The sequence below is a fragment of the Saccopteryx leptura genome, chromosome 8 (assembly GCF_036850995.1).
Source record: "Saccopteryx leptura isolate mSacLep1 chromosome 8, mSacLep1_pri_phased_curated, whole genome shotgun sequence".
Taxonomy (NCBI): domain Eukaryota; kingdom Metazoa; phylum Chordata; class Mammalia; order Chiroptera; family Emballonuridae; genus Saccopteryx; species Saccopteryx leptura.
Genome location: NC_089510.1, coordinates 51,127,203 through 51,152,022, shown reverse-complemented (window position 1 = coordinate 51,152,022; position 24,820 = coordinate 51,127,203). Strand labels below are relative to the sequence as shown.

Below are 24,820 nucleotides of genomic sequence, written 5' to 3'. Positions count from 1 at the left end.
CCCCCAGCTCCATTTAGATCCTATTGTGTTGACATATCACCCCCACATCTCATTAATTATATGTTGAAAAAAAACAGGTTAAAGGCCTGCTTTGGGAAAAGGTTTCTTTAGGACTCTTTATCTCCATAATGTAATTGAGTCTAAATTAACAGAAAAAACATTTTTAATGGATGATGAATAAATATAATTTAGTGGGTGAAAGACTTCTGGTTAGAGCAAGATGGCATAGACCTTTTTTCCCTGCTCCTCTTTGCTAAAGACAACTTTATAAACCCCAGAAATGGTACCAGAAACAAGCAAAGGAAAACCCCGAAGGGTAATAAAAAGAAGTCAAGCTTGTTTGGGAATACGGCATCAGAGGAACAACACAGAGGCAGGTCATCTTGTGTCCCCCAATCAGCAAAAGGTGGTCACCCAGACCTGACATTTTCTGACTTCCCACTTATTACTAGAAGGTATTCCAGTAGCTCATTCTTCCCCTTGGATCTAGTGCAGTGGTTCTCAACCTTTCTAATGCCATGACCCCGCAATGTTACGGTGACCCCAAACCAAAAAATAATTTTGGTGGCTACTTCATAACTGTAATTTTGCTACAGTTATGATTCGGAATGTAAATACCTGATATGCATTATGTATTTTCCGATGGCTTTAGGTGACCCCGCCGGGGTCGCGACCCACAGGTTGAGAACCGCTGATCTAGTGGGAGTCCGTCGGACAACCTCAGGCAAGGGGGACCAACTGGGAGCCTTGCCAAAAATAAGAGATGAATTATCCTTCCCTCCTAGGCTAGAGAATCCTCTTTTTCATGGACAGAGACTAAGGTAGATAGGGGGAACCAGTAAGAGAGACCCAGGAAAAACATCTGGCTCAGCTGGGGAAGTCTCTTCATTCCTAAGGGTTACAGACTTTCTTTCCCTGCCCAGAGATACTAGGGCTGTCGGGTGGAGCCAGAAAAAAGAACTTGTCACAGTTGGCCCTATAACTAGCAGCCTGGTGCCAGAAGTCAATTTGTCTCCATGGAACTGAGACTCTCCTGTCTGGCTCAGAGAAACCTGTGTACCTGGAGGGTACCAACAGAAGGAGTTTTCCACACCCCTCCCTCCCCAAGAGATAACTGGCTATCCAACCAGAGAAAATTCCACCCACTCAAAGGCAGCATTAACAGACCAGTGCAAGCTCCAACAGTACTGGACACATCAAACAGACCAAAATAATACCACAAAGACTCTGAAAATCAGACTGCCATTGGAATGTACAAAAGTAGGCTAGTAATCATATGCTAAACATAGGTAAAGTAACTCCTTGTAAAATAAAATACTTAAGTAGAACCCAGAGTGTCCTAACATGATAGACAAAGGATCCAGGATACAAACCAAGAAAATCACAACTTGAATTAAAAAAAAAATGAAATCAACTGATGTCAACACTGAGAAAAATCATTTTGTAGTTATGTGATAACAATTTTAAGGTGGACATTATAAAAATGCTACAATAATCAAGTACAAATATTCTTAAATTAAAAATAGGAAATTTCAGAAAAGGAATAAAAGTTATGAAAAAAATAAATAGAAATTATAGAACTGAAAAATACAATAGAAATAAAGACTCTGGATGAGTTCAACAATAGTGTGGAGATTATGGAGGACAGAATTAGTGAACTTGAGGACTGAACAATAAATTTCACCCAATATGAACATAGAAAATAGGCTTAAAAATATGAGCAGAACCTCAGGACTTGTGAAACAATTTAAAAATATCCAACATTTATATCATTGGAGTCCTAGAAAGTAGAGAAGAAAGAGTGGGGATGAATGACCATTTGAAAAAATAATGGCTGAAAACTTCTGGAATTTGATAAATGACATCAACCTAGAGATCCAAGAAGTATAATGAACTCAACAGGATAGACTAAAAAAATTCATGCCAAGAAAAATAATAAAATTTTGAAAACTAAAGACAAAACATCCTGAAAACAGCCAGAGAAAAATAATGCATTCCTGGTAGGGAAACACCAATTTGAATATATTTATCAAGTAAAATCATAAAGAAGGAAATGACAAAATATTTTTAAGTGCTAAATGAAAAAAACTGTTGACTCATAGTTCTGTATCTGGCAAAACTATCTTTCAGAAATGAAGGGAAAATAAAAACACAGAAGAATGAAAATTAAAATATTTTGTGACTAGCAGAACTATCCTTGAAAGACTGGCTAAAGGAAATTTTTCAAACAGAAAGGAAATGGTAAAACAAGGAAACTTTGAGCATCAGGAAGCAAGAATGAACAATAGAGCAGAACTATGAGTCCATAAATGGACAAATTCTTTTCCTTACGGGTTTTACAAATCATATTTGATTATTGACAAAAATTATAATACTATCTAATACTATAAAAAATGATATTTAAAGGTGGGGTATGTGCCTGACCAGGTGGTGGCACAGTGGGTAGAGCATTGACCTGGGATGCAGAGGACCCAGGTTTGAAATCCCAAGGTCACTGGCTTTAGTGTGGGGTCCCTGGCTCAAGTGTGGGATCATAGACGTGATCCCATAGTCGCTGGCTTGAAGTCCAAGGTCGCTGGCTTGAGCAAGGGGTCACTGTATCAGCTAGAGCCCCCACTTACTCCCCATCAAGGCACATATGAGAAAGCAATCAATGAACTAAGGTGCTGCATGAATTAATGCTTCTCATCTCTCTCCCTGCCTGTCTCTCCTTCTCTAAATAAATAAATAAATAAATAAATAAATAAATAAATAAATAAATAAATAAATAAGGGATACAAGCCATGGCTGTGGGAGGAGAAGAGAGAGATAGAAGGGAGAGGAGGAAAAGTGGAGAAGCAGATGAGTGCTTCTCTTGTGATTGGGAATCGAACCTGGGACATCCACACAGACCAACACTCCACTGCCGAGCCAGCTGGCCATAGCCTAAAACCTCAGGTTGCAAATGGACTTCCTGGTATAAAAATGAGAATACTAGAAACTCTCATATTTCCTCCAATTTCACTACTCCTTACTTAACACCTATGTCTTGTTAAAGTACAGTGTGTCCATAAAGTCATGGTGCACTTTTGACCGGTCACAGGAAAGCAACAAAAGATGGTGGAAATGTGAAATCTGCACCAAATAAAAGGAAAACCCTCCCAGTTTCTGTAGGATGATGTGGCAGCATGTGTGCATGTGCAGATGATGATGTAACACCGTGTATATAGCGGAGCAGCCCACAGCCATGCCAGTCGAGATGTGGACGGTACAGAGGAAAGTTCAGTGTGTTCTGTGGCTCGCTAAATTCGAATCCGTGACCAAAGCGCAACGTGAATATCGGCGCGTTTATAACGAAGTGCCACCACATAGGAATAACATTACTCGGTGGGCAGTTGAAGGAAACCAGCAGTTTGGTGGAGAAACCCCGTTCTAGTAGGTCATCAGTCAGTGATGAGTCTGTAGAGGCTATACGGGATAGCTACCTAAGGAGCCCTAAAACATCTGTGCGTGAGCCCACATCGAACTGCACTGAATAAGTATGAAACTGGTATAGTTTTCCTTTTATTTGGTGCAGATTTCACATTTCTATTGTCTTTTGTTGTTTTCCTGTGACTGGTCAAAAGTGCACCATGACTTTACGGACACACTGTAAACAAATTTTTCAGTATATTTATTTTAGTAAACCTGAAAAGACATAATTTTGATTCAAGATTATTTTCCAACATTTACAAAAGTGATACAAAGACTTTTGGTAGCCATTTTTAAAAAGCAAAAGCTTTTTTCATCTTATATAATTCTGTAGAGTAAAATACTGCACTTTTCTTAGGGTAGAGTTCATGGAGGATTGAGTTCATAGAGTTCATTTTAAGTTCAGATACATCAAGATGTGAACTAGCCAGGCCTTGGACTTATTTTCATTATCTCAAACATATTTCACAATTTTTGACAAAAAGATTTACATTTCAGATGAGTCATTAGACTATTTCACAGCACAAGTCTTAATTTATTTACCTTGAATATCAGGAAACTGCAGCAAAAAAAAAATTGTAGGTAAAATAGAACATAGTCGAGTTTTATATTACTGGAGACCTGATCTGAACCTGAATTAGTAAATACATCCTTTCTTTTTTTTTTGTATTTTTTTTTTTTTCTGAAGCTGGAAACGGGGAGAGACAGTCAGACAGACTCCCGCATGCGCCCGACCGGGATATCCTGGCACGCCCACCAGGGGCGACGCTCTGCCGCAACCAGAGCCACTCTAGCGTCTGGGGCAGAGGCCAAGGAGCCATCCCCAGCGCCGGGGCCATCTTTGCTCCAATGGAGCCTCGGCTGCGGGAGGAGAAGAGAGAGACAGAGAGGAGGGAGAGGGGGAGGGGTGGAGAGGCAGATGGGCACCTCTCCTGTGTGCCCTGGCCAGGAATCGAACCCTGGTCCCCCACACGCCAGGCCGACGCTCTACCGCTGAGCCAACATCCTTTCTTGAGTCACTCTGGCCATGAGTATATTGCACCCTCTAGATTTTATTATCAGAAAAAGAAGTGATTTACAATAAAGTACTTTTAGGACTTTGTTCAGTTTCTTTTTAAGTTAAAGTTGATGCCCTTGTTAAAGGGAGGCTCAAATTTTGGTTTATAAATTTTGTTTTTTAAAACTTTTTATTTATTTATTTTAGAGAGGCAAGGAGGTATAGAGAAAGAGAGAGAAAGAGAGGACGGGGAGGAGCAGGAAGCATCAACTCCCATATGTGCCTTGACCTTGACCAGGGAAGCCCAGGGTTTTGCACTGGAGACCTGTGTTTGTTACAGGTCAACGCTTTATTCACTGCGCCACCATAGGTCAGGTTCATAAATTTTATTCTTTGTAGATAAGATATATTGTTCTGTTTCTGTACAATATTTTTTATTATACTTTCTATATATAATGTGCTTTCCAATCACATTCTCATAATTAGTCAGTACTGGTTTTATATCTACCATAGCTTTTTCATTCCTGAGTTCTTTATTTTTATCTATCTCTTCTTATCTAGATTTCATTATCACATAGCTTTTGCAAGAGGTTCTCATAAAGGCAGTCTTCCTTGCGTTTGTTCATGTTTATGAAAGCTGTCAGTGGCCCTAAAATTTCAACCACATTTTGGTATAATTTTCACTTCATTATCTTTTGTTATCAGTTTTTGCTGTGGAAATGACTAAGGACAGTCTGTGGGGATATTTTTCTCTTTTTTGTAGATTAGGTGTTCTTAAAGTATGGTCCTTAGATCAGCAGCATCAGTATCACCTCGGAATTTGTTACGATGCAAATTCTCAGGCCTCATTTTACAGCTACTGAATTAGGACCTTAGGGTATAGAATCCAGTAATGTTCTTTTTAATTGAATTTATTCGGGTAACATTGATTCGTAAAAACATACAGGTTTCAAGTGTATGACTCAATAAAACATCACCTTCACCCTGCGTTATGAGCCCAGTGCTCCAAGCAAAGGCCCTTTCTTGTCCCCCTTCCTCCCCCCTTCACCCACCTCCACCTGCCCTTCACCCTCCTTTCCTTCTGGCTATCACCACACTGTTGTCTGTATCTATGTGTTATGTACATACTTTTTTGGCTAATCCCTTCACCTTCTTTCATCTACTCCTCTACCCCCTCCACAGTGGCTGCATCGGTCTGTATTCCTACCAACTGTGCACAAGGGTCCCCTTTTCTCCACATTCTTGTCAACACTTGTTGTTTGTTGATTTATTGATGGTAACCAATCTGGCAGATGTGAGATGATATCTCATTTAGTTTTAATTTGCATCTCTCTGATGATTAGTGATATTGAGCATTTTTTCATATATCTATTGGCCATCTCTATGTCCTCTTTGTCCTCTTTGGAGAAATCTCTATTCAGGTCCTTTGCCTGTTTTTTAATTGGATTGTTTGTCTTCCTAGTGTTGAATTCTATAAGTTCTTTATATATTTTGGAAATTAACCTCTTATCAGATGCATCATTGGCAAATATGTACTCCCATTCAGTAGGTTTCTTTTGCTGTAGAAAAGCCTTTTAGCTTGATGTAGTCCCATTTGTTTATTTTTCCTTTTGTTTCCCTTGCCCAAAGAGATATATCGGCAAAAATATTGCCTTTTTTTTTTCCCCCATAAAAAGAGCTTGAAAGTCTTCCCTCCTCTTGACTTTTTTGGAATAGCTTGAGATTAGGTGTTCTTCTTTGAATGTTTGGTAAAATTTGCCTGTGAAGCCATCCAGCCCAGAACTTTTGTTTGCTGGGAACTTTTTGATTACTGCTTCAATTTCATTAGTTGTAATTGGTCTATTCAGGTTTTCTAAAAATCCAGGAATGTTTTAATAAATCACCCAGATGCTTCTCATATACACTATAGTTCAATAACTATTATTTATTTTTCTGCCTGTAGTTGAAGATTTGTTACTTTTAAATTCAATGACCTAATCCAAGAAATCTTAGAATTGAGATCACTCTATCAAAATTTTCTGGATCTATCTTTCAGTGTGCACTCTGGTTAGTTAAGGATGTGTAGCAAACAAAATTACTTGGCTCTCACAACTGGATGAGCATACATCTCAGGATAGTTTTAATTTATGCCTGTGGTCCCAGCATATTTATTACTAGTGCTTCCTTTCCATCTCAAAACTGTTCTACTTTGAATGATAAATTATATGGTCACCCTATTTATGACCATTGAGTCCAATGGTTTGCAAAATATCTATGACTGATCATGATGCTGTATGGACTCTGTGGAATACCTGATAGAAGATTCAAATAGAGATCCATCTGGTTTTGGAGAAAAATTATGCCTATTTTGAAAAGTAATTATCCTCATTTGAGAGATAGGTTTTGGCTTGCTATTAGGAGTGATTGAGACTGAACACTTACTTGACTGTGGAATAGCAGCTGCCCCACGTGAATTAGGTGTCTGATCTACTGAGCCATAGACCTGGGCAGGCCCAACAACAATCCATCATATCATATATTTGGGACTGGGCATAAACAAGTATAAACTGAATGAACACATGGCTCTCACTGCTGGTGTGTTTACTCTCATTGCACTGCCATTCTGCCCTCATTCCATATTTAAGTCAAATGGAGTGTTCTCTATAGCAAGTTAATCTGCAAATAAAATGTTTGAGCCTAATTTACATGGTTTTGCAAGACAGCTGGAGATGACTTATTCGATGCAGTAGCCCCATCAAGGGGTGGCCCTGCCATAAAAGAATAGGGAATTTCTTCCAATGAGCAGAATTGTAGACATGACATCTCATTGCCCATTTTGCCCATAGAAAAGCTGGCCTTTGGAGCAACTCTATAGTATACATGGATCAGGGCTAATGATGTGGTAAGACAGTTGGAGACATGAAAGGGATAAGATCTAAGAACTGGTGCCTGACCAGGCAGTGGCACAGTGGATAGAGCATCGGACTGGGATGCCGAGGACCCAGGTTCGAGACCCCGAGGTTGCCAGCTTGAGCGCAGGCTCATCTGTTTAAGCAAAGCTCACCAGCTTGGACCCAAGGTCGCTGGCTCAAGCAAGGGGTTACTTGGTCTGCTGAAGGCCCGCGGTTGGGGCACATATGAAAAAGCAATCAATGAACAACTAAGGTGTTGCAATGTGCAACAAAAAACTAATGATTGATGCTTCTCATCTCTCCATTCTTGTCTGTCTGCCCCTATCTATCCCTCTCTCTGACTCTCTCTCTGTCTCTGTAAAAAAAAAAAGATATAAGAACTGGTAACAAGTTGGTCACGAGAAAGAGTTATGTGATGGTATCTCTCAGAATGAACTCATAGTGTCAGAATATTTGTCTTATGTAAATGTTCACCAAAGGGCCTTTACTTCACAGAAAGCATTCTTTACCCAGATAAACTTAAGGACCCTCCTACTTTAGCACTAGGGACCCTATGATCAATTATTTAATACAAAATATTCCAATTACCCAGTTGACTCTGAAAATTTGGTAATACTTAATATTTCTGAGACATCATTAGCTTTATAGAAATTATAGAAGCTACTTTAATATCAGTATTTTCCACCTTCATCTCTGACCTGCAGAAGACAGCCACTATAGTGCTTTAAAAATATGTTGGCTGTTGACACTACCTTTATTAATGCATTTCTCAATGCTCTTACAACAGACATATCCTTGGGGCTGGGATGGCTAAATGGGTAATACCTAACAGATTCATTCTAACATTCTCATCTTCCTAAATCTTTCTATTCCTTCCTCTACAAGGGATTTCTGACATCTGAACTCAGCATAGGCCAGGAATGAATCCAATTTTCAGTCTACCAACAACAAAGAGAGAAAATAATTAGAACTCTACCAACTGCATGTAATAGTACATTGAATCCAGAATCTCTGGTAAGTGCACCTATATAATAATGCTGGCATAACTGAAGTTTATTTTCTACAATTTTTGGTCTGGTACACTTATAATTCAGTTCCATATATATTTCTCAGATTCTTGCTGATAAACATTAGTGCTATTTTATAACTCTTGCTGTGCAAGCTTCTTGCTTCCTAATTAGACTTGGCAACTGGCCCACACACATTTTAGGATATGTCCATAGTTGTAGATATGGAGGCAATGAAGGAGAGTGGAATAGGACACTCACTTGCCAGGAAAGCACTTCAAGTGGGGTCACTACAAGGTCTTCAAACAGGGCAGACTCATCATCCATCAGGGAAGGGTAAGGAGGCTGCTTTTGCGGACAACAGAGGCTCTCTGGTGTTTTCAGTTAGCAGATACTTGGAGTTATCTGAATCCTTTTCAGGTGACAATTCCAATTCTTAAGCCCCATTCTTTCTCATTTGCTATTTTGTCCCCATATTCCTCACTTTTCCCTGAATGTCTATCCTTCTGTCTGTTTTTGTCTCTTTCTGTTGCTCTTTTTGTCTCTCTTTTAAGCTGTGTGTATCTTGACAGTTCAGCTCTTCTCTCTGTATTTGCTCATCTATCCTCTTTTCTGACAACCTTATTTTACAGCATTCTAATTTCATCCCAATATAACTTTTGCTTACACAAAGCTGCCATGATGCCAATACCCCTGCCCTCTGACAGTCTACACACCCTTCAGTGTAAGTGCCCTACACCATCTGACTGATTCTCTCAACCTTTGTATTAATTCTAATTCTTGAGAGACTCTGATGGGCCCACTTGTGCCAAAGTCCACCCTTAGTCCAATCTAAGGATGACAGAGTTACTTAGTATCTAGGGCATCTCCTTTTCTGGATTTTGGCTAGAGATTTTCTCTAAGAGTTTTGGTAGGGAGGATCCTGTGGAGAATGCAAAAGAAATATAAAATAGGTCCTTGTCTTTAGGGAATTTAATACCAGAATTTAATAACCATGGGCTTAGAACTTGCTATGCTTCATTATTAGAATTCTGGCTCCTTTTGTGTTTCTGCAATTGAATATTTGAGATTATAGATGGAGTTAGTCCAGGGTAGGTTTATAATAAAGTTCTAACTCAATGAAGATCTGAACTTTCTTTCCTACTTATTAAACTTAACATAATAGATTGCAGTTTTTATGGCGTGCCTACTGTTATCCCCAATGCTTTTATTTTATCAGAAACTCTATTAACAGTTATTATCATTCTTACTCAGGGTTGAAAGAAATTAATAAATCTTGCAAAAGGACCTCTACTAGTAAATAAAATATTCAGACTAGAGTGTGCTACTCCACAGTCCATGTTCTTTCTTGTAATATTACAAAGCTGCCTTGCTAACCAGAGCAATACAGAACTTTTCTTTTGTTAGGACTAAATGTTCCTCTTCTAGAGGTCCGAGTGTCTCAGAAGTGACCAGATCAATGCAGAAAACAGGCATGTAAAAGGTGGATTGGGCTGGCTTTGTCTGTTATGAACCAGCCTAGGAAATAGGCTACATTCCATTCCTCAAGCTACACATTGTAACAGTCTATGTGGCACTATACTTAAAACCCTCCTTGGCTGTCATACCAAGCATTGATCTCACCCTTACCAGTTTAACATCTTCAATTTGATCATTGGCATCTGAAGCTTACCATGCATAAAACAAAACTACTTGTTACCTTACGCCCCAAACCTATCCTTACCCTCGTCTTCCCTACTCCAAGAAACTTGCACCATTGTTCATTCTCCTTACTCAAGCCCCAAAATCTAAGAGTCAGCATTGCTTGCTGTCTTTCAAAACCATTTATATAATATAAATCATACTTAATTCAGTCCTCCCTTAGTGTTAAATTCCAACACATTCCTACATCCACTGCTCCCACTTTGTCCAAGTAATAATCAACTTTTGCCTGGATTGTTATAAAAATCTCCTAATTGGCTAACTGGACACCCTTCCTTCCTGCCTACAGACAACTCTTCACTCAGCAGCCAGAGTAAGCTTAAATGGAGAATCAGATTGTCTCTCCCATGTCCTAAACCTCCAGCACTTTACATCTCACTTAGAAAAACACCAGAGTCTCTTACCGTGGTCACAAGGCCCCACACGATCTGGTCCCTAGCTTCCTCTGCCTGCATCCTCTACCTCTTCACACCTTACTTACTCCAGTCCTGTCATACTGCCCTTCTTGCTCCTTCTCAAAAGTCCATTACTTCTTCAAGGGCTTTGCACGCTTCAGAATCTTGACAGTCAAGATAAATGAGGTTACTGTGCGCACATGTATAGTAGATTTTCATGTTTGGTTTTCCAACACCTAACTTAGTGAATGGCATATAGTAGAACTCAAAGGTGTATTTGGACAAACAATAGCTCTCTTAAAGAACTGGAGATTTTAGCTGACCACATGATTAGATTATAAGCTTTCATTGTGAGGTGGTTACCCCAAACATCTAATGTTACCTAAGTCTGTATTAACAAATGTGTATTTCTTGGAGAAAGGGAGATCCTAGTTCTTCTAGTCTGACCACTTCTGGATGTTGTACCTGGTGCCAGGTGTCACATATTAAGAGGGATTCTGACCCACTGATGCATTTCAAACAAAGAAGATTTTTCAGAGGAAGGAAAACAGAGTAGTGAAAGGACAGACTGTGCCCTGTGAGGAAGCACTGAATAAACTGTCTCTCTCTCCTATCTTCTCTCTCGAAAAATAATAATACATTTTTAACTACCCTGTTTAAAAAAGAAACTGAGAATCTTTAGCTTAATGAATACTTAATGATTAGAGACGTAGAAGCTCTCCTCAAATAGCAAACAGTCTGCCATTTGAAAGAGGGTTTACACTTATTCTTGCTAGCAAGAAAGGGAAGAACCAACGTGGTAGGAGGTTTCAGAGAAGAAGCTTTAAGTTTGGCATAAGTAAGGTTTGCCTACCAGTTCTTCTCAAACTAGTGTTCTGCAGAGCATGGCACCATGGCAGGCTATACAAAGTGTCTTATGTTTTTACTGCAGGATTTCTCAGAATCTTTAGTATACAAATATTAAGAAGATATGATATGCCCCATTCCTAGAATTTGTCCATAGAAACTTTTATTCACAGAGCACTGCTAACACCTCTTCGAACAATATTTCATTGAACACACTGAGTTAAAGCTGCTCTGGTTCACATCAAGACATCTGGGGAAACTGGACAGTGCAGCTGTCACTTCAGTACTTCTGAAACCTCGGTCACTAAACCTAAAGTAGATAATGTCTGGGAAGCTGGAACAACTTCTCTTGTTATGCTTACAGTGTGAGACTCAGCACAGTTCTAAATGAGTTTAATGGAACAAAACCAATGAAATGAGGCTCTCCAATACAGTGGTTCTGAACTTTTTTTCTAGCAATACATCCTAATGACATTCTCATGTCTGTCCAAGGATTCATTTGTTGTGTGTAAGGCAATGTTTTTCTCCTTTTTCATTAACATAAAAACAAACAAAAAAGCTCATGTTCTTCCTTCCTCTCCTCCCCCACCCCAGATTGTGACAGGATTTTAATATGGAATTATACCCCTCTGTTGAGCATTACCATTTTAAAAGCTCAAATCTAGTGTTTTAATATAACTTTTTTTTAATAAGTGAGAAATTCCCAGGCCTAAATAAAGAAATGGAATTTAAAAATTGTGAGGAAAATAAAACAAGAGAAGTAATTAAAATGGGGCCACTTTATTTGAGGCTGAAGAGAATGATAAAGGAAGATGGATTCATGAAAATATTGTTGTTATTAAATATTTGTTGCAATAAGCAAGACACGATGTAATAATGAGAAGAAGTTGGCACAACACTGAAAAGACAGGATTTCAAAATTGTATTTAGTGTTTACACACTGTGCACAGGAGGGCAGGAGGCCGGGCTGCGCTGGGTGGCCCCTGCGATGGCGTGCACTGCAGAAGGAGGGCTCTTCAGGGTTTCTACAATGTATACGCATTCCTGTTTTCCAGAACCACATTTACAAACGCTTACCATATTTAATTTGATTTCCAAAGATCCATCAGTCCTGAGAAAGGGATTTTTGCATTAGTAGATAAAATACTGTAATTATAAAAAAGATCTTCTTCTATGTTAATAAAATTAACATTCTGTTATTCTGTACTGAAACATTAACTAAGGTTTTATCAGACTTGGATAGCTGATAAGCTGGCCCCTGGACCAGATCACACCAGATGTACCAGTTCTTGAGTTCCTTGTGAATAAGTCAGTTACATTGCTTATGAAGAAACTTGAAATACTATTTCTCTGTTATTCTGCAGTTTTTCCCCTAAACCAGCATCTCAAAAAGTGAGGTCATCAGTTCTAAATAGTGGGCAGTTTCCACATGATTTTGCATACCCACAGAGACTAATTTCAATTATATAGTTGTGTTTTCATAGCCATTTCTAGACACCAGGCTGGCTTCTCTTGCAATATACAAAGTCTATTGAGTTCATTGATACATGGGAAAACAGCTACAGTCTCAGGGGTCTTGCTCTTTAATGTACTTGAAAGTCCAGAACTGCCTCTACCATGGGAGAAAAGTGGAGGAGATCAACTCAGATATGATGCTACCTCTCTCCCCTGACCAATTAGAATAAAAAGAAACGCTTCAAGTCCTATGATGGCCGAGACCAGAGTCCAGAATTTGGGCCTGGGCAGAGTCTTGGGAGTCATTAGAGCTTTGTGTTCTTGATCTCCAGGTTGATCATGTTCTCTTGGAGATGGGGAATCTGCTTAGCTGCTGACCCCAGAATATCCTCTGGCTTTACAGGAACATAGTAGTAGCTCATGATGGAGAAGATCAGGCAGACCAGCAGCAGGAGACAGGAAAACAAAATGAATTCGGCCCACTGCAGGAGGAAATAAATATAAGAAAACAACCTGAGACTAAAGAGATCATCAGAGGATGAGAACTTGGGAGCAGATTGACCCAGGCTCATCATTTAGGCAGAGGTTTCCTAGAAGACTGGATTCACTGACCTTCCCTCACATGGGATATGGTGGCCATTACTGACACTTATTATATAAGTTGATTTTTCTGACAAAGTCTGTGTGCATCTAACCTGTCTCACAGGGGGAATGGGGTGGGGGAAACCTTGGATAGACAGAAGGTTAGACCTTGGAGAGAAAAAAGAATCCTGTTTCTCTCCGATCCATACCTGTACCAGGCCACTGAACTGTGTTACAGCAAGCACAATGAAATTCCCAGCTCCAATTGTCAACAGCCAGGCTGCCTGGAGTACAGATTTCATGCTAGAGGGAGCCTAGAGAGAACATAGTTTGTCAGTAAACAAAGTCCTTACACCACCCTCATGTGCCATGCACCTATCCAGAAAACTTCCACAAAAGTTTCCAGATTTGAACTTTCCCCACTGAGTTCAGCTATCACAGGGGTGTTAATAATGTTAATAGTAATAACAGGATGGAGCTCTTAACTGAATATTTTAATTCATTATATTATACGATCTTAATTATAACCCTAAGAGATAACTTCTACTAGTATTCTTTTTTATATATATAAAGAAAAATAGCATTAGAGAAATAATTCACTTGCTGAAGTTCACAGGATAGGTTGTGCAGCCAAAATTTGAACATAGGCAATTTGACTCCACAACCCTTATTCTTAATTTTTAAATATCCTTTCCTAGATATCAAATACCATAGGCTACTATGTTATACTTCCATGATCCTGGGAATCAGATGACTCTCTGTTGAGGGTCATGTATAAGGACTCTAAGGCCACAATGTATATATTAAGGCAGCACTAGGATTAAATTTCACCACCCTCTAAGCAATATCTCCACCTCCACTTTCTACCTGCAAAAACCCACCTGAGAATAAGAAAACTCAAGTCCTGTGACAGAGAACATGACTTCCCCAGCTGTAACCAGCGCATATTGTGGTAACTGCCATGAAATGGATATTTTGTTGGCTGGAATGTCTTCAGTCTTCCAGACCTGAGGACCCTGATTGGTGTTCTTAGTGAGGGAGAAAAGATATAGGTTTGTTAGTAGCCTCAAGTAAACATTGCTTACCTACAGCATCCTATGATCTTTTATCCACTGCCTTTTACATTTCCATCCTTTTACTACTTTCAAGAGGTTGAGCGATTTCTGCACAATTTTAGGTTTTTAAAATTCCTTTTGATAACACTGCACTCACTTGCCTGACTTCAAATACCATTATTGACAGAGTCCTTAAATGATAGAATGTTTTGATACGATGGTTTGGATTCCCATCATTTTGACCTATTGGGTATTTTGATCCTGGCTAATATTTTAAGTATAAAATGGGATCTGAATTATACAAACAATGAATTTTCAGAAAGCATGTTCTTGATAAAAGTTTAATTCAGAAAAGTTGATGTCAGAGTAATAGGGGCATGAGAGATACTCCTGATCTCTTCCCTTGAAATTTCAACAGATTGAACAACTATAACACAGTAAAGAAACCCTAGCTGGGCTCACAGGTGCACCTAAAACATTCATGCACCAAATAGACTAAAGGTGGGATGGGGTGAAAAGGGGAGATAAAACACATTTGTGGTGGGCATTGAAGAGGAGAGAAGACAAACCTGGAATGACTGTTTTTTTTTTTCTCTGCTGGAGTAGGAGAGGAGGGAAGCTTGGGCTCTCTGGATTTTGTCTAAGGGGTACAGAGAGGGAAACATAGAGTGACTAAGTCTTCTTCTGCTGGGAGGAAAAGTGACATAGAGGGGCAGAGGGGGAGATAAACCAGAGCAGCCAGAGCACTGTGGTCACAGCCAGTGTTCCTATGGTCTGCCTGCAGCCCACACTTGACAGAGACAGAGAAACTAAAGTGCAGTTCCCCAGCCTCGAAAACCTGCCTCCCTAACTTTGTGGTAACAAGAGTGGCAGACACAAACCTCATAGCTCGCTTTCCAGAGCCACTCTCTCCCCTGAATGACAGAGGTGCTCCACGTTCCGTCCCCAGGTTTGTTGAGACATAAGAAAGAGCACCTGGAAGCCTGAGATCATCATTGCTAGAGCCATAAAGCCCTCCCAACACACCCCACCCACCAACCTGACTGCGGTCCCGCCTACGTCTTTGAGACACCATCCCAGCAGAAGATAGCCCAGGAACCTTACAGAGCTAAAACTTATAACACAATAAAACCTACTGGAAGAAACTTCTGAAAACCAAAATTTATTTTTCCTTATTTTTTCTTCTTATTCTTTTTTCTCCTTTTCTCTATTGAATTTAATTTTTTAAATTTATATATATTTTATTCTTATTTTTGGTGAGTGTTTTTTTTTTTTGTTTTTGAAATACTTTTGTAGTTTTTCTTCCTGTATTTTTTTAAATTTTTATTGTTATTTTAATTTTTAAATTTTTTTAGTTGTTTTTTTTGTTAGGGTTTTTAACAATACCACTCTCAAATGCCTTCAAGGAAGAGGAAATTGAATACCATGACTACACAAGATGGAGACGTAGTTCAGAAAGAAAATAAAAAATCTCCAGAAAAAAATCTCAATCACATGGTAACCTTGGAGTTAAATGATAGAGAGTTAAAAATTGAAGTTCTGAAAATACTCAACAAGATGTGAGACGACACCAAAAGGCAACCTAATGAGCTCAGAAAACAAATGAACAAAACGAACAGCTCACCAAGGGGATTGAAACTTTAAATACAGAGATGAAGAACTCAATACATGAATTTAAGACTGACATAGCAAGTTTAGCTAACAGAACAAGCCAGGTAGAGAGAAAAATCAGTGACATCAAAGACAGGTAATTAGAGATGCTACAGCAAGAAAAGGAGAGGGAGTCATGAATTTAAAAAAAAAAACAGCTCTATAAGAATTGTCTGACTCTATCAGGAAGAGCATTATAAGAATAATGGGTATAGCAGAAAAAAAAAAAGAGAAGGAGAAGGGAATGGAGAGCTTATTCAAACAAATAATGGATGAAAATTTCCCAAGCCTATGGAAAGAGTTAGAGCCTTGAATCCAAGAAGCAAACATAACACTGAGTTACCACAACCCAAACAGCCCTACTCCAAAGCACATCATAATAAATGTCAAAAATGACAAAGAATCCTCAAGGCAGGTAGGGAAAAGAAGAACATAACAAATAAAGGAAAGCCCATTAGGTTATCATCAGACTTCTCAGAAGAAACTTTACAAACCAGAAAAGAGCAAACCCAAATATTCAAAGTAATGAAAGAGAGGAATTACCAGCCAAGAATACTATATCCATCAAAGTAATCCTTCAAATATGAAGGAGAAATAAAAACTTTTAAAGACATACAGAAGCTGAGGAAATTTATCACCAGAAAACAGTCACTGCTGGAAATACTCAAGGGTATTATTTGACCAGATATAGAGAACAAAACAAACTAAAACTACAAGTAAAAGCTCCAACAAGGTCACAATAAAAACAAGGATAATTTGTGACAATAATAACATAAAAAGGGAGAGGATAAACATCAGCACTTGCAAAGGAGGATGGAGTACAGAAGCACTCATGAAACAAAGGATTTTTGTACATACAAACATTTTTCTCTTAATAACCATTTAATGGTAACCACCCACAAAATAGCCACTATTGAAACACACAGCTAAAAAAAAAAAGAAGAAACAGGAGAGAAGTATGGAATACCTCCAAACAAAAACAACTGACAGAAACAAAAACGAGATGAACCAAACAAGATACAGAGCTACCAGAAAACAAAACACAAAATGGCTATAGGAAATCCTCAAGTGTCAATAATTACACTAAATGTAAATGGACTGAACCCAGCAATAAAGAGGCACAGAATAGCAGATGGGATCAAAAAGCAAAACCCACAATATGCTGCCTTCAAGAGACACATATAAACAGCAAGAACAAAAGTAAATTTAAAGTGGAAGGTTGAGAAAGATTCTCCAAGCAAATAATATACAAAGAAAAGCAAATGTAGCCATACTCATATCTGACAATGCTGACTTCAAGACAACAAAGGTAACCAGATACAAAGATGGACATATCATAATTATAAAGGGGACACTGAATCCAGAAGACATAACACATGCTACACAAGACTCTTAATATATATGCACTGAACCAGGGAGCACCAAAATATAAAAGAAATCTACTAACTGATCTAAAAATAGAAGCAGACAAAAACACAATCATACTTGGAGATTTCGACACACCATTGACAGTTTCAATAGATCAAACAGAAAATGGAAGAGGAAAGAAAAGTAAGACCGGCAGAGAGTTAATCAACCAAATTGGAGGAGGAAAAAAAAAATATCAAGAATGAAGATGAGAAACAAACGAACAAATATAATAAAATGGGATAGGTTATAAAGTCTGCGGATTATTCTTGATTTTGAGAGGTTATCTTCTTGCTTTTTCTTTTCTCTCCCTCTTCCTGGTCGGTGACTCTGTACCCGGGTTCTGCCCCTTTGGCATGCTCAGGTAGAGGTTTGCAGTTGATAAGTCTCTATGACAATGTCATGTATTGTGCTTTAGTCTCGTTGGCAGTCAAGGCTCATTAGCATTTATAGGCTCCAACAGTGAGAGAGTCCGTGTTCCTGGAGCCTTTCTCCTAGTCTTTCCTTCCTCAATTAGTAGCATGATAATCCAGCTATGGGGTTGCTGCTGCCTCTGCCTGGATAGTAAGAGGCTCAAAGAGCTGGCAACTCCCCCCTCTATTTCCACTCAGCACAGGGCTCTGGGTAAGGCTCAGTCAGTCAGAGCTGCTAGCATAATCAGGCGGGGCTTCCGCCCACTCAAAGACCTCTGGCTCTGCCACTCTGTCCAGTAACACAGGCGGGCACCCACTCCCGGGGCGCTTGGAAGAAACTCTCGCTCACTATCTGCGCGCGCAGACCAGGATATCAGGCCGGCAGTCTCACACTCTGAGTGAAACCCCCACCCACATGGAAAAGTTCCAGCGGATCAAACAGAAAATGAATAAAGAAATATCGGCTTTATGTGACACTCTGGATCAAATGAACATAATAGACATTTATAGGATATTTCATTCCCAAACATCAGATAGTACATTCTTCTGCACTGTGCATAGAACATTCTCAAGAATAGACCATATGTTGGGCCACAAAACTAACATCAACAAATTCAGGAAGATTGAAATTATACCAAGTATATTTTCAGACCATAAGGCTTTGAAATGAGAATTCAACTGCAAAAAAGGAGTAAAGAAACCCACAAAAATGTGGAAATTAAACAACATACTTCTAGACAATGGGTTGAAGAAGAAATAAAAGCAGAGATCAAAAGATATATACAGACAAATGAAAATGACAACATGACATTTCAAAATTTCTGAGATGCAGCAAAGGCAGTAATAAGAGGAAGTTTATATCATTACAGGCTTATATCAAGAAACAAGAGAGATGACAAGTAAACAACCTAACATCACACCTTGAGGAACTAGAGAAAGAACAAAAGCAACCCAAACCAGCAGGAGAAAGGAAATCGTAAGACTTAGAGCAGAACTAAATGAAATAGAGAACAAAAAAAAAAAAACTATACAAAAAATTAATACAACAATAAGCTGGTTCTTTGAAAAGATCAATAAAACTGACAAACCACTGACTAGACTCACTATGGAAAAAAGAAGAAGGACTCATATAAACAGAATCCAAAATAAAAGAGAAATTACTACAGACATCATAGATATACGAAGGATTATAGTAGAATATTATAAAATATTATATGCCACCAAATTCAACAACCTAGAGGAAATGGATAAATTCCTAGAACTATGTAACCTTCTTATACTAAGTTATGAAGAAATGGGAAACATAAATAGACCTATAAGAAGGGAAAAATAGAAATAACTATAAAAAACCTCCCCCAAAACAAAAGTCCAGGACCAGATGGCTACCGTAGTGAATTCTACCAAAAATCAAAGAAGATTTGGTACCTATCCCTCTCAAAGTCTTCCAAAAAACTGAAGAATTAATACTCCCCAACACATTTTATGAGGCCAACATAACCCTCATACTGAAACCTGACAAGGACAATATAAAAAAAAGAAAACTACAGGTCAATATCTCTAATGAATACAGAAGCAAAAATCCTAAACAAAGTATCAGCAAATAGAATATTACAACATACTAATAAAATAATACATCACAATCAAGTGGGATTCATTCCAGGAGCACAAGGATAATTCAACATACATAAATTGATCAACATAATACACCATATCAACAAAACAAAGAACAAAAATTGTATGATCCTATCAATAGATGCAGAAAAGGCATTCGATAAAATACAACATCCCTCTATGTTTAAAACACTTAACAAAATCAGAATAGAAAGAAAGTACCTCAACATAATAGAGGCCATATATGACAAACAATCAGCTAATATCATACTAAATAGTACATAAATAAAAACTTTTCCTCTAAAATCAGAAACAAGACAAGACTGCCCACTCTGTCCACTTTTATTCAACATAGTTCTGGAAGTTTTAGCCAGAGTGATCAGGCAAGAGAAGGAAATAAAAGGCATCCATATCAGGAAAGAAAAAGTAAAGGTTTCACTTTTTGCAGTTGATGTGATCCTGTATATAGAAAACCCCAAAGTCTCCACCAAAATACTATTAGAAACAATAAGCCAATACAGTAAAGATGCAGGATACAAAATCAATATATGAAAGTCCACTGCTTTCCTGTATGCCAACAATGAAAAATCAGAAAATGAACTAAAAAAAAAAAACCCCAAAAAAATTCCTTTTACAATTGCAACAAACAAAATACCTAGCAATACACTTCACAAAGGAAGTGAAGGACCTATATATTGAAAATTTCAAAACACTATTGAAAGAAATTGAAAAAGACACAATGAAATGAAAAATATTTTATGTTTATGAATTGAAGGAATCAACATAGTTAAAATGGCCATATTACCCAAAGCAATATACAAATTTAATGCAATTCCCATCAAAATCTCAATGTCGTTTTTTAAAGAAATAGAACAAAAAATTACCAAGTTTGTATGGAACCATAAAAAAACCAGAATAGCCAAAGCAATCCTGAGGGAAAAGAATGAAGCTGGAGGTATCACACTACCTGACTTCAAATTATACTGTAGAGCCACAATAATCAAAACAGCATGGTATTGTCAGAAAAACAAGATATAAGGAACAATGTAACGAAATTGAGAGCCCAGAAATAACACCACATATATATGGCCAAATCATCTATGACTAAAGAGCCAAAAACACACAATGGAGAAAAGAAATCCTCTTGAATAAATGGTGCTGGGAAAATTGGAAGGCCACTTGCAAAAGAATTATACTTGACTACAGTTTGTCCCACTGCACAAAAATTAATTCAAAATGGATCAAAGATCTAAATATAAGATCTGAAAAATAAATTACATAGAATAAAACATAGGTACTAAGCTCATGGACCTTGGCCATAGAGAATAATTTATGAATTTGACCCCAAAGGCAAGGGAAGTAAAGGCAAAAATAAATGAATGGGACCATATCAAACTAAAAAGTTTCTGCACAGCAAAAGAAACTGACAACAAAACACATAGGCAGCCAACTAAATGGAGATGATGTTTGTAAACAACAGCTCTGATAAGGGGTTAATATCCAAAACATAAAGAACTTACAAAGCTCAGCAACAAACAAGCAAACAGTCCAATTAAAAAATGGGGAGAGGACCTGAACAGACACTTCTCCCAAGAGGACATACAAATAGCCAACAGATATATGAAAAGATGCTCATCTTCACTAGCTATTCGAGAAATGCAAATCAGAAGTACAATGAGCTACCACCTCACCCCTGTTAGATTGGCTATTATCAACAAGACAGGTAATAACAAGTGTTGGAGAGGCTGTGGAGAAAAAGGAACCCTCATTCATTGCTGGTGGGAATGCAAATTAGTACAACCATTATGGAAGAAAGTGTGGTAGTTCCTCAAAAAATTAATATTAGAACTACCATATGACCTAGCAATCCCTCTACAGGGTATCTACCCCAAAAGTTTGAAAACACTGATACGTAAAGACACATGCACTCCACTGTTCATCAAAGCATTATTCACAGTGGCCAAGACATGAAAACAACCAAAGTATCCCTCAATAGAGGACTGAATAAAGAAGATGTGGTACATATATACAATGGAATACTACTCAGCCATAAGAAACAATGACATAGTATCATTTATGACAACATGGATGGACCTTGACAGCATTATACTGGGTGAAATAAGTAAATCAGAAAAAGCTAAGAACTGTATGATTTTACATATAGTGGGATATAAAACTGAGAGTAGAGGACATATATAAAAGTGAAGTGGTTATCAGAGGAAAGAGGATGTGTGTGAGGGGGTTAGGGAAGTGAGTGGGGAGAAAGGAGTAAAGAGAGACAAATAGAAGGAGATGGAAAATGATTCGACTTTGGGCAATAGGTAGGTATACAACATAATCAACAGTTCAAATGCTATAGAAGTGTTTACCTGAAACCTATGTACTCTTATTGATCAATGTCACCATGTTAAAGTTAATTTTCTAAATAATTTTTTAAAAAGTTTATTCCTTGTCCAATTTAAGTACAATTAAATTGTTTTTAATATTTTCAATTAAAATTTTTATTTTACTAAATTTTAGCAGAATGAATTATTTTCTTGGTAATCCTTACATTGAAAAATTTGTTGATCAATTTTTAAAAACCCATATCAAATACCACCTGCTACTTTGAATTCTATTTTTGGCCATTATTTTTTAAACTTAAGTCTTTCACACTGAAGTTTTTCAAAAAGATGCAATTTTCCTGTAAAATTTTGGTCAAAAGGAGTTTTTAGGGTCAGTTCTTGTTATCAATGTTACCGAATATACATAATTCTATAATTTTTGTTCTTTTACTACCACTTTTACTATATGCAGGTTTTTTAGCTATGGTTGATTTTATTTAGATTATATCTACTAATATTAATTATAAATGGAATGAAATTTTTTAAATTATATATATTTCTTGGAGTTAAAACATTGGCAGTAGGTGTAATATCTGGATAAAATGAGATAAAAATGTCAGAGTTAAAATCAAGGTCAAACGTCCTTGAAATAATAAGTCATTGATGTCCAAATGTAGTTGATTCTCCCAGTCAAAGGGCCACTGGGTTCAAAGTAGGTAAAAAAAAAAAAAAAGTAAGATAAAGTTTGCATTAGTCAATATTGTGATAATACCTGGGCATATATTTGGATTTTCTCAGCCTGAGAGGAAAGACCTGAGCTTCTAAATCAAGGTCATATGCTCAAATACCCATAGGTAGATAATTATAAGTGTGACTGGCTGAATGGAAATGAGGTGACTATGTTGTAATGGACAGCATAGGCCCTGGTCAGCAAACTGCGGCTCGTGAGCCACATGCGGTTCTTTGGCTCCTTGAGTGTGTCTCTTCCACAAAATACTACCTGTGGGCGCTACCTCGATAAGGAATGTACCTACCTATATAGTTTAAGTTTAAAAAATTTGGCTCTCCAAAGAAATTTCAATCGTTGTACTGTTGTTGATTTTTGGCTCTGTTGACTAATGAGTTTGCCGACCACTGGTAGGGTATAGCCACTATAGTACTAGCCAATTGACCGGGTAACTCCTGTTATAAAATCTTCTGATATTGTTTTAAAGAAGTGTTATGAATTCTTAGGTGAAATCTCTTAAATTTTAAATATTGTAAATTAATAATAATTATTGTTGTTGTTAATACTGTGCAGACCAAACAAACCAGGACTATGGGAGGAACTGGGCCTCCAGGCCTCCAATTTATGATCTCTACTCTAGATGTTTGGCATTCAGAAACAATATATATGGCCTCTTTCTTTTTAAATTGAATTTATTAGGCGACACTGGTTAACATTAATTATATAGGTTTCAGGTGGCCAATTCTAAGACCTCTATCTTGAGCAGCATATAAGAGACAGAACAGTCAAAAAATGGAGTAACACCAACAGTGCAAATGTTACAGGTGTGATTGTATTTCTCTAAAACTCATATGTTGAGGACTATACCCCTAGTACCTGAGAATGTGACCTTATTTGAAAATATCAATAGCGTTGTTGCAGAATAATTAGTCAAGTTAAAATGAGGTCATTATTGTTTGCCCTAATCCAATATGACTGGTGTCCTCTTAAAAAAGGAGGAATGGAGTGAAGTTCTCCCTGTATAGATAAGTATCCTTGAGAAGATAAAGCCAGGGATGGATCTTATTCTTCTATATACCTAGGAACACCAAATATTTCCAGAAAACCACTAGGAAGTGTATGGAAGATTCTTCCTTACAGCCCTCTTAAAGATTCAACCCTACCATCACATTGATGACCTTAGACTTCTAGGCTTTATGACTCTAAGATAATAAATTTTTCTTATTAGGCCACTCAGCTTATGATACTTTGTTACAGCAGTCCTAGAAAACAAATACAGCTAGATTGGTTTAATATATGAAAATCAATGTATATACCACATCAATGGAATAAAGGACAAAAACCACATGATTATTTCAATAAACATAGAAAAAGCATTTGACAAAATATGACCCCCTCATGGAAAAAAAGTAAAAAGATAAAAAATTTAAAATCTCAACAAATTAGGAATAGAAGAGAACTTAAGCTAATAAACCCACAGCTAACGTAGTTGATAAAGGACTGAATTTTTTCCCCTTAAGAAGAAGATGTTTGTTCTCACCCTTCTTCTATTCAACATTGTATTGGAGGTTCAAGACCGGACAACTAGTCAAAAATGGGAAGAAGGAAAGAAAATATATCTGTATTGACAAGGAAGAAGTAAAGCTAACTCTATGATGACATGATCTTGTGTGTAGAAAGTTCTAAGGGATCCACTAAAACAAAACTATTAGAACTAATAAATGAGTTCAGTAAGGTTCCAGGATATAAGATTAATATACAAAATCAACTGTATTTCTACACACTTGCAATGAATAACCTGAAAATGAAATTAGGAAAATTATTCCATTAACAATAGCATCATAGCCAGGCCTGTGGTGGCGCAGTTCATAAAGCATTGACCTGGAACACTTAAGTTTCTGGTTTGAAGCCCTGGGCTCACCTGGGCACATACAACAAGCAATCAATGAACAACGATAGCATCATAAAGAATAAAATATTTAGGAATATAACAATATAAATGTAAAACCTATAATCTAAAAATATTGTTGAAAGAAATTTCAACCATGTCTTTAAGAAGACCTATATAAATGGAAAGACTGATTGTGTATACTGATCAGAAGACTTAATATTAAGATAACAGTGTTCCTCCCAAACACCTAACAGATTTAATGCAAGCCCTTTCAAAATCCCAGTTGGCTTCCGTTCCTAATCTGGGCTGAAAATTCATATGGAAATTCTTAAGACCCAGACTATCCAAACCAATCTTGAAAAGGAGGAACCAAGTTGAAGGACATATACTCTCTGATTTCAAAACTTACTACAAAGTA

General features: G+C 37.6%; 1 protein-coding gene across 4 annotated transcripts in view; it reads right to left on the bottom strand.

Annotated features, from left to right (window-relative positions):
* Positions 1–12,051: 12,051 nt before the first annotated feature.
* Positions 12,052–24,820, bottom strand: part of SLC15A2 (solute carrier family 15 member 2) — a 58,118-nt gene continuing 45,349 nt past the window's right edge. For all 4 annotated transcript variants that reach the window (XM_066347279.1, XM_066347278.1, XM_066347277.1 and 1 more), the window contains 3 exons: positions 14,206–14,352; positions 13,534–13,638; positions 12,052–13,224 (listed from right to left, as the gene is read on the bottom strand). In XM_066347279.1, the coding sequence (XP_066203376.1) occupies positions 13,048–13,224; positions 13,534–13,638; positions 14,206–14,352 (429 nt within the window). In that variant the 3' untranslated portion in view covers positions 12,052–13,047. The remainder of the gene's footprint in view (positions 13,225–13,533; positions 13,639–14,205; positions 14,353–24,820) is intronic.